This window comes from Aricia agestis, chromosome 11 (assembly GCF_905147365.1).
Source record: "Aricia agestis chromosome 11, ilAriAges1.1, whole genome shotgun sequence".
Classification (NCBI taxonomy): Eukaryota; Metazoa; Arthropoda; class Insecta; order Lepidoptera; family Lycaenidae; genus Aricia; species Aricia agestis.
The window spans coordinates 17087501-17101339 of record NC_056416.1 but is presented as its reverse complement, the minus strand read 5'-3'; the positions used below and the strand labels follow the sequence as shown (position 1 = coordinate 17101339).

Below are 13839 nucleotides of genomic sequence, written 5' to 3'. Positions count from 1 at the left end.
GCCGGGCTTAAGATTGATTGGCGGACCCGCTTTAAAGGCTCAAATCACACCGAAATGGCAGCGGATGACAGCGCAGCGGCGAGCATTTTCAGTGTCATATGATTTTAAACTTTATCTTCATTATTGTAATACATACATAGTATCGCTTGAGAAAATTGGAAAGTGTCGCGGCCGTCCGCGACGCCGCGAGCACTCTGACGACTCCTACGCGGCGGCGGCGCGTGGGCAGTCGCGCCGCTGCCCTGCGCTGCCACTTCGCTGTGATTTGAGTATAAGTGCACTATACAGTGGATGTAAAAGGAATGAATGGTGCGGAAAAAATAATAAATTATATAAACATTTTTCTAATATCTCATATAGCCTGGCCTTGTATTATTAGTTTAATGTATTAGTGATCAATATTTCAAAGTTGCTAGATTTTATGACTTCTTTAAATATTTGCATGCTATCTTTATAGTTAAGAGTGTAAGACCTGAGCAATGAACGTTAACATCTAATGTACCACTTGTAAAGCAAATAAATGATAGATTGATTGATTGATTAAAAAAAGTAACAGAACTTCATAATACTTTAAAATTAAGACAAAAAATAATATTATGTTCACAGCAAAATTTACGTTCTACTATTCTAAATAACTACATAATATTTTCGTAGGCACTTTTAATTTTTGTATTTGTTGCAGTCATCATGACTCGACGATTCCACCTAGATAATGTTTGCATTATATTATTGTAGATTTAACCTCTAGTTTTATTGACGACTTTGTGCATCATTAGAGGTCAAGTTTGTTCCAAATATTGGCCCGGTCGAAGCCAACCGCTTCAATGTAATAATGCCATTCCAAATTCAAACTTCCGCTATTCATTGCCAAATACCACCCGCAAACATTCAAGAAGAGAGCGTATTCCCTCAAAAAGGCCGGCAACTCACCTGCAGCTCTTCTAATGTAGCAAGTTTTCCATATATGTAAAACTCATGTAAAACCAATTTCATTGAAATAAATTTTATTATTATTTTTATTATTAAGGGTCCATGGGCGACGGTAGTTGCTTTCTATCAGGTGACCCGTTTGCTCGTTTGCCCCCTTATTTTGTTATAAAATATATTAATGAAAATGATCTGTAAGTTTACTGTAAATATTAATATTAACAGTACTAGCTGTTAACTCCTCTATTTGTGCCTATTAAAATCCGAGACTCTATTCCAGATATTGTTGATGTTCTCTAGTATCTACATAGACGCTGGCACCGTACATTTTAGAGCAAAAAGCAGGATATCCCTTTTCCGTGGTATACTTACTGCCCATCTAGGTCTGATATCATCAAAATCGGACCATCACTTACTTTCACGCTTAATAAAATAAACAAAGGCCAAATCTTCCTCATATTCTGAAAATACTTATTGTGAAATTATTGATGTCTCATATGGAGAATGAAGTTTTTGTACCTAAAAATAACACTGCAAGTATAAGTTACTACAAAAAATATTATCATTTAAAATAACCTGAGATACATAATGGAACAGATCACGACTTCTTTTTTGTGACTATAAATAAAGCACACGTGGATTTGATGTTACCCGGAGATAGGCAGAATACTTATTACTTATGTCTAAAGGCCGTTCCCAATATTCAATCTATCTCTGGTTTGACATACAACCGCAGGGCCCCCGTAAGGGCTACTGGCGCCTGTGTGCAAAAAAAGATTTTGGCGCCCCTTTAGGCAAATTTTTTGGGTCCTTGGTTTTGGCGCCCCTAAAGATGGCGATTTAGCGCCCCTAGAGGATGGCGCCCGTGTGCATTGCACACATTGCACATACGGTAGCGACAACCGATCGCAGCTAACATTGAATTGACATAAAATATATGTCTCTAATGTCTAATGTGAGCTATTCCTATCTCTAGTAGGGCAAAACCAGAGATATGAGAGGCAAAACCAGAGAGAGTGTGGACTGCGGACGCATAGTATTTAGGTACTTAAATGTTTATTTGGTATCAACTAGCTACCTATATTTTTCTGCCATAACAAAAATTACACATTATAATATTATGTACCATCGAGGAAGTTGATTCCTATGCAATCGATAGACCAACGTTATTTGGTCGAATATGTCAATTCAATGTTAATTGTGATCTGTCAGCTGGGTTTGATGTAACGCAACCAAACTACTTAGGTCCCCGATTTGCATAGGAATCAACTTCTCTGATACCTTACTATTAATAAAAATGTGTATGTATGTGGTATGTTTGTTATGCTTTCACGGGCACATTGCTAAACCGACTAAGACGAAATTTGGTTTGTCGCAAATTCCTTTTACTGCGAAAAAGAATACAGTTCCAGTCTCCAGATAATTTTCTGGGTGAACCAAGTTGTCGACAACTAGTATTAAATATGCAACCGGATGCGTACTATACACAAGCAATAAATAATATGATTATTGTAATAAGTAAATAAATTAAAATGAATTGACACAGCTGGTATATCTACCGAGCGCTATAACTATATGTAGTTGTTTTCATATATTATTAAGGACTAGCTGTTGCCCGCGACTTGGTCCGCGTTAGCATAGTACTTAGTAGATCACGTCCCAAGTATTATATTAAATTCAGTCACAACCTTCAAACAAATTAAAACTGTGAACCCATTACTTTATTGTTTATAGCACTGTGCTTTAAAATTAATAAATTATAATAAATAATAATAATATTAATAAGGAGTATCTAAATATTTTAAGTAGTTTGTTCAGGGTACATCGTCAAATTGTATGCGAGGTTTCGGCAGTGCAATCGCAAGCGCCCGCGCCCGCGCCATGTCTCGCGACGAGATATTAATATTAGGTATCCCAAATTAATATTTAATATCACTGTAAAAATTATCGCAAGTAACTTGACTAAGTATCTTTACTTTAATATAAACTAATACGATATATTAAAATACTTCAGAATTCAAAAACACTGTTCAATTAATAATTATTAATATGATTTAAATAGGGTAGCTTACAGTTCGTTTGTAATTATAGAGTCTTGGAAAACTGAAGAGCACTGTGGTCTGAAATACAGATTTATCTAGTTCGGACACAGAAGAATTACATTAAGACGTGTACATTATACAGGGTGTAACAAAAATAAGTGATAATACTTTAGGGTGTGTACGTGTTCCTTGAAGAGAGTTCACTGTAAAAGTAGCAGCGCTGAAAGACGAAAATTTTTTTTCACTTTTGTATGGGCAAGGGCCCGAGCGTCACGAGTTTCCCCATACAAAAGTGAAAAAAAATTTTGGTCTTTCAGCGCTGCTACTTTCACAGTGAACTCTCTACAAGGAACACGTACACACCCTAAAGTATTATCACTTATTATTGTTACACCCTGTATATCAAAATTATATTTTGTCAATTTTATACCTGTAAGTTATTTTATGAGCAATGTACTGTAATTAATTTTGATGATAAATAAATTATTATTATTATTTACTGTTGACAATTCGTCCTCTAAATACCGTACTTTGTAGTTTGCGACAGCAACGCAACAGGTACAAATTGTAAGAAGAAAAAAATTGTAGAAGTCGATTCATAGGCAGATCGTGGACCTACGTAATTTGGTCGTATTATGTCAAACCTAGCTGATAGATACCGACCCAACCACTGCCCTCTTATAATACGCGTATAAGATAGAGGTCAGCTGTTGACCCAACATTTAATTGACGTAAATCGACCAAATGACGCAGATCCGTCAACAGCTGAATCAATTTCTACGATGGTACAATACAGAAGACAGGTAAAAAACAGCAACTCGCTGCTGTCAATCTTCTGTCACTTTGCTGTCGCAAGATACGTCATCCCCCTGCCGGTGTAGCTATTGCTATCGCTATTGCTGCTTCTGCTGCTGCATGACGCTCATGACGATGTCCTGGTAGCGCATTCTGCAGGTGTCTGCCAGGACGCTGGAGATGTCCCTGGCCGGGAGGTCGGCGTCCACCAGCCAGGTGCTCCCGCTGGCGCCTCTCTCTATGGCCTCCACGCACCCTTTGACTGCCGATTCGATCCTGGTCAAAAATTTGTTCGCTGTTAAGCATTTATGTAATGTTTTTGTTCAGTTATGAATTCAGTCATGTTCTTTAGATTATTCAGAACAAGACTACATTTAAAATTCATTTGATAATTATTTGACAAATACAGCGGAACACGTTCAAACAAGTTTGTCAAACGCTACGCCAATCCAAATTTTATTCAAACAGCTCAAAAGCTTTGTCTACACTGTGCCTTTTTCTGTTCGTCAAGGGCATGCGTTACAGCGCAGTCAACAGCGAACGTGAGACATGCCCGCGACTCTGACCGTACCCAAAACTTCAAAAATGCCAACTTTGGCGTTGCGTTCCTTGACGCATTCAATTATTGAATGCGCCAATATGAAAGTTGATGACGAAAATTGAAGTCATCTTCAAAGTGCACAGTGTGGACATAGCTAGTCACGTCGATTGTTTGACAAACCCTTCAAAACAAAGCTGTACACTATGAAATCGTTTGACAAACACGTAAAGTTTGCAGGGTAGGTACTTAAGTGTGTCAGAAATCTGATCCCAAATTATACTAAGTAGGTAAATAAATACAAAAAAAAAATGGAGCTTACTTCCTTTTCTGTCAAGCAACAAAAAGTACCTATATCACATGAAATATTAATGTCGTTGAGTTTATATTCATGAGGATATAATTTGAAACCATTTTGTAATCGGTCGGACTACATCAAATAGAAACGAAGCGTCATTCATGTAGTAGAATTGTAGAGTTGTTGGGCTGCTGATCGTAGAGGCCCCTTTGTGGAGGGCAATTATTTTTGTCTTACTCATTACTGTATGTTCTATCAGAGAAATTATTAATTTAAAAGCTAACTTTTAGCAGACCCGCCGGTCCACTAAATTTAGTCGCGTTTTATGAAGCCCTCTTGACATATTATCCAAAACTCTGAAGCTTAGTCTGGATTTCGCTGAAATTTGGTATGGAGATACTTTATGTTCCGGTAAAGGACATAGGATACTTTTATGCCGGAAAAATGTACGGTTCCCGCGCGATAAATTAATTTTGGCGCAACGGAGTTGCGGGCGTCATCTAATTTATAATATTAATATAACCTGCCCAAATAACGTAGGCCACCTGCTGCATATTATGATACTTACGATTGGCACGGCTGCTGCTTCATGGCCGCCTGGACAGAAGGCAGCATGTCCTGGTCCAGCACGCCGAGGGAGTTGAGGGAGAGCAGATTTGTGTCTGTCTGTCCGTAGCACATCGCTATCACGCGGACACCGGTTCGAGCGTAGTTCACTTCATGCTGGAAGTTACAGTTTTACTATAGGAATGATTATCATTGCAAATTACCGGATTTCTGGTCATGGTTTTCCTTTTTGAAGATGAATAATAATTTGTGCTCTTGTAGAGTTGTAGCCATTGTTATAGCCATCGCTACTTAACAGGTCTTACAGGTCCCTACAGCTAGGACTCCCTGATTGTAACTTGAGGCCTTACACAGACAGAAACATTCGTCAAAATCATTCTAGTGATCGATGTTTCAAAATTATAATAAATATTATCTAAAGACATAATATTAATGTGTTGAGCATAATATTGTAACTATGGTGTTTGTGACATTCCGAATTGCTAATATAGATTTTAGATCATGAATTCAGATAGCTGTTTCGGGTGCTTGCCATAAATGAGTGCATAATTTTGATTCATACAAAATACTGCATACAAAACAAAGTCGGTATTCCTGCTGCCTATCCTGTTACGCTTATCTTCAAATCTACACATTAGTGGAATGTGAGGTAAAACGATCCCCACGGGTCAAATGATCCCTCCCCTTAAATCAGATTAAACCAGAGGCATCTTTCCAAATGCACGTGAAACGGGTTTCCCATAACCCTGCCAGTTGCCACTTATAGTATCATGGCGATCAGAGCGCTTGGCGAAATTTTATTTAATTTTTTTTTCTTAAAGTGTCGCTTTGATCTAAATTACGCCTGTTTTTGGACTTTCATAACTTTTTACGAATTCGTGTTTATTTAAATGTTAAAATGTTATAGGGCATTAATAGCAGTTACCTAATATTTAAACAATTTTAGATCACCCCACGTGGTATTTGATGGTTGTGTTTTGATCGATTTCTTGGAATTTGGTATATGGGGTGAAATGATCCCTATTTGTGTGTATAAAATGATCCCTAGATATAAAGTAGAAATTGGCGAATATTTTTTTTTTGATGAAATTGTTATTTTATTTTAATTTTATTATTAAAGAACAAATATATTATCAAATATATCGATTTCAGAAGTCACAACTATCGTGTTTTGCCTTGTGACGGACCGATAAACCGACAGACAGCAAGATCTTAATAAATTTGCTCCCCTTTTTATCCTTTGGCTACCGAAGCCTAAAAAACTTTAAACTAAAAGATGCGTGTTTCTTACTTATATGCTTAAATTGGTTATCAATAATAAATATTATCTCTGGGATTATTTTACCCCAACTCAAGGGATCATTTTATACATAGGGGTGTATAAAATGATCCTTAAGTTAAACTTTTACAAAAACCTCTAGTACAAAAAAAGTACGTACATATGATAAAAAATAAGTATGCTATCACGAAGTTTGGTAAATTCACTACATCCAGCCATATAAATGTTGCGATTTTTCCTTCAACTATAGCCATACTTAAGATTTTTCCCTTAAGGGGATCATTTTACCTCACCTTCCCCTAGTTTGGTGTGGGGTTTTTCAATAGGGTGATTCAAAAGGAAAAAAAATCATGCGAATAATCCATACTAACATTATAAATGCGAAAGTGGTCTGTCTGTCTGTCTGTTACCCCTTCACGCACAAACCGCTGAACCGATTTTGCTGAAATTTGGCATGATACTTTGAGACCCGGGAAAGGACATAGGATACTTTTTGTCCAGGAAAAATGTACGGTTCCCGCGCGATAAACTAATTTTGGCGCAACGGAGTTGCGGGCGTCATCTAGTATAGTATAAGTTATAAGTTATAACGCATACGGCAAAACAAAGTTGTACCGGATCAGTTAGTGAGGAATAATTCTAAGAAAAATCCAAATCTTATACCTCGAATCTCTGTCCTTCTGTATGACTGTCACGCGCATCGTTTGCGTGCATTCGTATACAATATACATGCTCATCTTAGGTTAGCTTACTATAAAATTTGCGTTACAGCGCGTTAGGTCAACTAAGGTTCGAGATATGAGAATTGAACCCCTGAGTCTAGTTTTAGATCAACCGATTAATGAATCAGAGCTTTAGGTTCGAGCAATGGAAATTAAGTCCCTGGTCAGAGCAAAAGTTGGTATAGAAGTCGATTCCTAGGCAGATGGCGAACCTAAGTAATTAGGTCGCGTTAAGTCAAACCCGTCAGACCAATCACAGCTACCATTGAATTGACATACGCCGACCAAATGACGTAGGTCCGTCAACTGCCTAGGAATCAATTTCATCAACTGCCTAGGAATCCAGGTACTTACCCCGAGGCAATTGCTGAAGTGCAGCACGGCGCTCTTGGTGGCGCAGTATATGGGGAAGAAGGGTATCTGCATGAGGCCGGCGATGGAGGAGATGTTGACGATGGTGCCTCCCCGACCGCCGTTGGTCCTCCGCATCAGGTCGTTCGCGATCACTGAGCTCGTGATTAGAGCTGTCTGAAAATATATCGGTCGTTAACATAGCATATTGTGCAACTAGTGTGACGTTGTCGATGGCCCACTCGAGCGAATGAGTTTCAACTTCACTCTCGTTTACTTATCACACTACAATCTGACCAGTCAATACTTGCGTTAGCACTCAAATCTGACCAGTCAATACTTGTAGCACTCAAATTGATATGATGGGCAAACAGCGTCTTTTCGACCCAAGCAATGAGCGCTAAGATAATTACTTAAAATCTTTAAAGTTTGATGGCACCAGTGTTTTTAATAATAATATTAGGAATGCCAAAAATAGTATTTTCTCTAACTTGAACTCTTAATGTGCCAATAATTGTATGTTTTATACAAGTAGAAACTTGTTATAGAGAATATAGAGTTGAAAGACCGATATTTTATAGATTACACTAACATCATAATAAATACCTAGGTACTCTACTTATACTACAGTCATTACGTCGGAAAAATCGGGTTAGAAATGCAAATGAACCGAGAAAGCCAAATTTTGGATATTACGTGGGGGATGGCTAGAAAAGCTTAAGTTCAAATTGTCGACAAAAATAACCTTGTGGGTTTTCCGCCATCTTGAAAAAAGGGTTAAATTCAGTTTTTAGGGTTCCGTAGTCAACAAGGAACCCTTATAGGGTGATCGTGCGTGAAAAATGTATATGACCTTAACTGAAGATCCAACAAAGAGCAACTCGACAGGGAACCGAGTTATGTTGAAAAAACTGAATTTAACCCTTTTTTCAAGATGGCAGAAAACCCACAAGATTATTTTGGTCGACAATTTGAACTTAAGCTTTTCTAGCCATCCCGCACGTAATATCCAAAATTTGGCTTTCTCGGTTCATTTGCATTTCCAAATGTATATAATGACTGGAGTATTATGTTTGTATGATTTCGTAATATTGATAACAACAACACTTATCTTATTATGCTATAGGCTAGTTTAATTATCATTATTTACAATTCTTTAAGATAATAACAGTGCCGAATGTTTCATAATACCGTGTTACGGCACGACGACGCCACCGTGATACGGTACGGCACCGCACCGTGACACGGTGCCGTGTACGGTGCACCGCGCGCCCCTATTCTGGTGAAACTTCCGAACAAAATTTGTGTCCAAACTTAAACGAGGCATAATATGAAAATACATATCAAAGTCGCGTAATGCAAATATTTTCATGTATACCGAGGAAATTTTATCTATAAGTTATAAATAATAGATAAAATTAAATAGAAAAAAGTTTCTTTTTAACCGACTTAAAAAAAAAATATTTTAATGATTCGTGATCCATATCCAAATAAGCATGTTCGAGCGCGCCACCAGCTAAATATTGATGAAATGATGAATGATGAAAAAAAATATTTTAAGAGGATACCACAGCGGCTAGAGAAATGAAAAAAAAGTACGTGTAATATCTATAGCTGTCTCCCTTACCTCAAGCCTATACCGCAGAACGCGATAGAGACAACTGCAGAAAATCCAGAAAATCAACGATTCGTTGTCCCCTGATTCCTTCTCCAAAACTTAACCGATTTAAGTACTTTTTTCATTAAAGATTAAAAAAAGGCTTGAGCTGTGTTCCTATGTTTTGCTTTTTTTGTATAATCTATCCAAATCTGTTTTCTGGACGTTTGAACACAGAGGAAAATCTGGCCATTTTTTTGGGGTTTTGAACGTTCATATCTTATTTAATAATTAAATTATGAAAAAAAAGAAAACATAGGGACATTGTATTAGTAGCCTTAGATATTCAGGAAAAAAATTATAACTCTACTAGCATTATCCAGGGAGGAAACAGGGGACAGCGTTTGTATGGAAAAAATGGCGGTGTGGAATCCTCTTAATGATTCGTGATCCATAAGCATGTTCGAGCGCGCCACCAGCTAAATATTGATGGAATAGGGCAGGGGTCACCAAATGGCGGACCGCGGTCCGCATCCGGACCGCCGACCCATTGTGTGTCGTGTGCGGACCAAGTATTTTCGAAGATGATCTTCGTCTATACTCTATATCTATATATGTATATTATAAAACTAGACGTTCCGCACGGCTTCGCCCGCGTAAATTAGATATTTTACAGAAAAATTAGTCCACAAAAAAAAAATTAAATAAATGCTCAATATTTTTTTCAACTGATCATAATAACATCTCAAATATTTAAATAACTGCTCAAAAAATTAGTTCCCATTTAAAAGTTCTGTTGGGTAACTTCGAATCCAGGGTAGCATGTGCTTCGAATAGTTCAGAAAAAATCGAAATCACTATTATGTTTCTGTCGTAGCTAACTGGTTAAAATAGCCATTCAATCAAATAGCTAGCCCTTTGATTGAACAACGCCATTAAAACACACGTCTAGCTTTTGATTGAACGTTTGAGTCGCTCAAAACGTTCAACACTATAGCTGATTAAAAAGCCTGATTAAGGTTCTGGAAATATTACATACATACGCGTCGAATTGATAACCTCCTTTTTTTGAAGTCGGTTAAAAAAAGAATTACTTAAGTAAATCGGACTTGTAGTTCCGGATATATGCGAACACAAACATAAAAACATACATACATATATACATACATACATACATACATACTATCACAGTGGCCCCCAACCTTTTTTCATGCGGGCCACAAACATGTTTTGGTCTTGGTGTCATGTCATTTTTTTTTTTTTTTTTTTTTATTATTAAATAAGGGGGCAAACGAGCAAACGGGTTACCTGATGGTAAGCAACTACCGTCGCCCATGGACACTCGCAACATCAGAAGAGCTGCAGGTGCGTTGCCGGCCTTTTAAGAGGGTATACGCTCTTTTCTTGAAGGTTTGCAGGTCGTATCGGTCCGGAAATACTGCTGGTGACAGCCCATTCCAGAGTTTTACAGTGCGCGGCAGAAAGTTACGCGAAAAACGCACTGTGGAAGACTGCCACTCATCAAGGTGATGAGGATGGTATGTTTTTCGCGTGGGACGATAGCGAAAAGTTACAGGTGGTATGATTCCGAACAATTCCTCAGAGCACTCCCCGTGATACAACCGATAGAGGATGCAGAGTGAAGCAACATCTCGGCGTAATTCCAGGGGGTCCAAGCTGTTTGAAACACTATGGCAGTCAACAATTCGAGCAGCCCTTCGTTGGATACGATCCAGAGGGAGCAGTTGGTATTTTGGCGCCCCTGCCCAGAGATGAGAACAATATTCCATATGAGGCCGAACCTGCGCCTTGTAGAGTTGTAGGCGTTGGTCCGGACCGAAGTACTGTCTCGCTCTGTTAAGAACGCCAAGCTTCTTTGAGGCTAATTTGGCCTTACCCTCAAGATGATATCGGAACTGGACTTCGCTCGATATGTTGACGCCAAGTATCTCAATGCTAGGGGAGATGGTTAAAGATGTGCCCTCGAAACGAGGATAAACGACCATTGGTGACTTTTTAGTGGTGAACGCGCAGACTTGTGTCTTGGCGGGGTTGAATTGGACTAAGTTATGTCTACCCCATTCAGAGACCTTCTCCAATGAATTCTCCACCTTAGACACAAGTTCGTTTCGACTCTCAGTGACATTTTGCCGAGAAATATTAGGGGAGCCGGTATATACAGCATCACCTGTACTATCATCCGCATAGCAATGAATGCCTTTGGTTTGTAACATGTCATTGATATGCAGTATGAATAGAGTAGGCGATAGCACACAGCCCTGAGGGACACCAGCATTAACAGACTGAGTTTCCGAGCATTCGCCGTCAACTACGACCTTTATGCTTCTGTCTGATAAGAAACTAGTGACCCACTTACATAATTTCTCGGGTAGCCCGTATGATGGAAGCTTTGATAGCAGCGCTTTATGCCAAACCCGATCGAAGGCCTTCGCAATGTCCAAACTAACAGCCAATGCCTCTCCCTTCGACTCAATTGCCTGAGCCCAACGATGAGTCAGGTATGCCAAGAGATCACCAGCCGAGCGACCCTTACGGAACCCGTATTGTTTGTCGCTTAGCAATCCCTGGCCGTCCAAGTATCGAAGAAGCTGGCTATTGATAATGGATTCCATTATCTTCGAGAAGAGAGAGGTTATAGCGATTGGTCTGTAGTTGGAAGGATTTGAGCGATCACCTTTTTTGGGGATCGGGTGCACCAAGGCTGTCTTCCAGGAAGCCGGGACGATGCCAGTGGAATAGGAGAGCCGAAAAAGACGCGTCAAGACCGGAGCCAACTCTGGAGCACACTTTTTCAACACAATAGGCGGGATTCCGTCAGGCCCACTCGACTTTTGGATATCAAGGGAACAGAGGGCTTTTCGCACTGAGCGCTGATGAAACCGTATATCCGACATGATGCTCGTGCATCGCGGTATGGTCGGCGGTTTCTGCCCCCCGTCACCCAGGGTCGAGTTTGACGCAAAGAGCTTGCCCAGAAGATCGGCTTTGTCTTTTGCGTCCTGGGCCAACGATCCATTTCCTACGTGTAGGGATGGTAGGGTTGGCTTGCAGAAATTTCCTTCAATAGCTTTGGCCAGAGACCAGAATGCACGGGTTCCCGAGGGGAGGCGCTCAAGTCTCTTGCCAATTCTATTGACGTGCTGTTGCTTTGCCCGAGTAATCTCTTTCTTGAGGGACCTAGAGGCAAGGTTGTACTCCTTTTTATATGTGCTGGTATTTAAATCTCGAGCAGACACTGCGTTGGCCCAGGATTGGTAAGCCTCCTGCTTCCGGCGAGAAGCTTTTTTGGGGGATGAACCAAACCAGGGACGAAATCTGCCGCCAGTTGGCACTACAGAGGTCGGAATGAAAAGTTCCATCCCCTGCATCACCACATCGGCAACAGAGTTGGCAGTGTTGTCGAGATCATCCGGCGAGAAGCACACTTGCCCCCAAGGATAGGATGCAAAAAACGACCGCATCCCATCCCAGTCTGCTGACTTGTAGTGCCACACACGACGGTATTTAACAGCGCGCTGTCTTAACACCGTCGTAAGTGGCACAGAACTCCTAACAAGGCAATGATCCGATGAACCAAGTGGTGCGGTTACGGATATTTGGTAGCCGTCAGGATTTGAAGTCAGCAGGAGGTCCAACAAGGAAGGATTCTGACCATCCACATCTGGGATTCGCGTAGGCGTAGTAACCAGTTGTGTCAAGTCGTTCGCAAGGGCAAAGTTGCAGACAGATCTCCCCGCGTGATCAGTTTTACTGGAATTGAGCCAGTCGGCGTGGTGGGCATTAAAGTCGCCAAGTATTATGATCTCTGCGGATGGGATCTGCCGCTGCACAAAATCTGAAGCAGCTTGTAGGTGCTCCAAGAGTCGGTCCGTCTCGGGGTCACCACTATGGGACCTATATAGGCACGCATAGACGCGAGGGTGGTCGTCGCAATCTATGCGGAGCCATAAGTTTGATAGGTCCATGACCTCAAGATTGCTGAGGCGGCGAGAGCTGATATCATCTCTGATATACACACACACTCCAGCTTTGGGTAGAAAGGAGTGCTCGAGGTAATACCCTGGGTGGGAAAGGTATGATGTGTCACTCGGAGATGATATCTGCGTCTCGGTTAAAAAGAGCAAAGCCGGCCTTGCCGTCTCAAGGTGGTAATGGACGGCATTAAGGTTGGAGTGTAATCCCCTGATATTACAAAAGTCCATGTTTAATATCGAGGGGGGTGCCTTTGTGTGTTTGCTCTTGCCCCGAGCAGATTGGAGCGCAGTTTTGCCCTCCCCAGAATACGAGGGGCAGCCTGGACGTCCACGTTCAGTTCCAGGGGTTCCTGAGCGTGGACGTCCAGAGAGGGATTCTCCAACGCAGTTGGTACCCTCCTGGGGTAACAAATTGTTTTTCAACTGCGGCATTTCTAGGGGGGGTAGGGGATTGGGCCTCCGGTAAACTCACTCACTCGGCGAAACACAGCGCAAGCGCTGTTTCACGCCGGTTTTCTGTGAGAACGTGGTATTTATCCGGTCGAGCCGGCCCATTCGTGCCGAAGCATGGCTCTCCCACGTATAAAAGTCATAGTCATAGTCATGTCGCGGGCCGCAACAAAAATTTTTAGGTTTAAAAAATAACGTTCTTCAAAATTATCGATTTAAAAGTGAAAAAAAAAATTCACGACTTTCACGATGACTACATTATTTTGCCGGTGGGCGTG

The 13839-nt window shown here is 40.5% G+C and overlaps 1 protein-coding gene across 1 annotated transcript in view; it reads right to left on the bottom strand.

Annotated features, from left to right (window-relative positions):
* Positions 1-3483: 3483 nt before the first annotated feature.
* LOC121731891 overlaps positions 3484-13839 on the bottom strand; it is a 36576-nt gene continuing 26220 nt past the window's right edge. The window contains exons 9-11 of the mRNA XM_042121565.1: positions 7523-7696; positions 5169-5323; positions 3484-4040 (exon numbers count right to left, since the gene is read on the bottom strand). Coding sequence (XP_041977499.1) covers positions 3863-4040; positions 5169-5323; positions 7523-7696 — 507 coding nt within the window. The 3' untranslated portion in view covers positions 3484-3862. The remainder of the gene's footprint in view (positions 4041-5168; positions 5324-7522; positions 7697-13839) is intronic.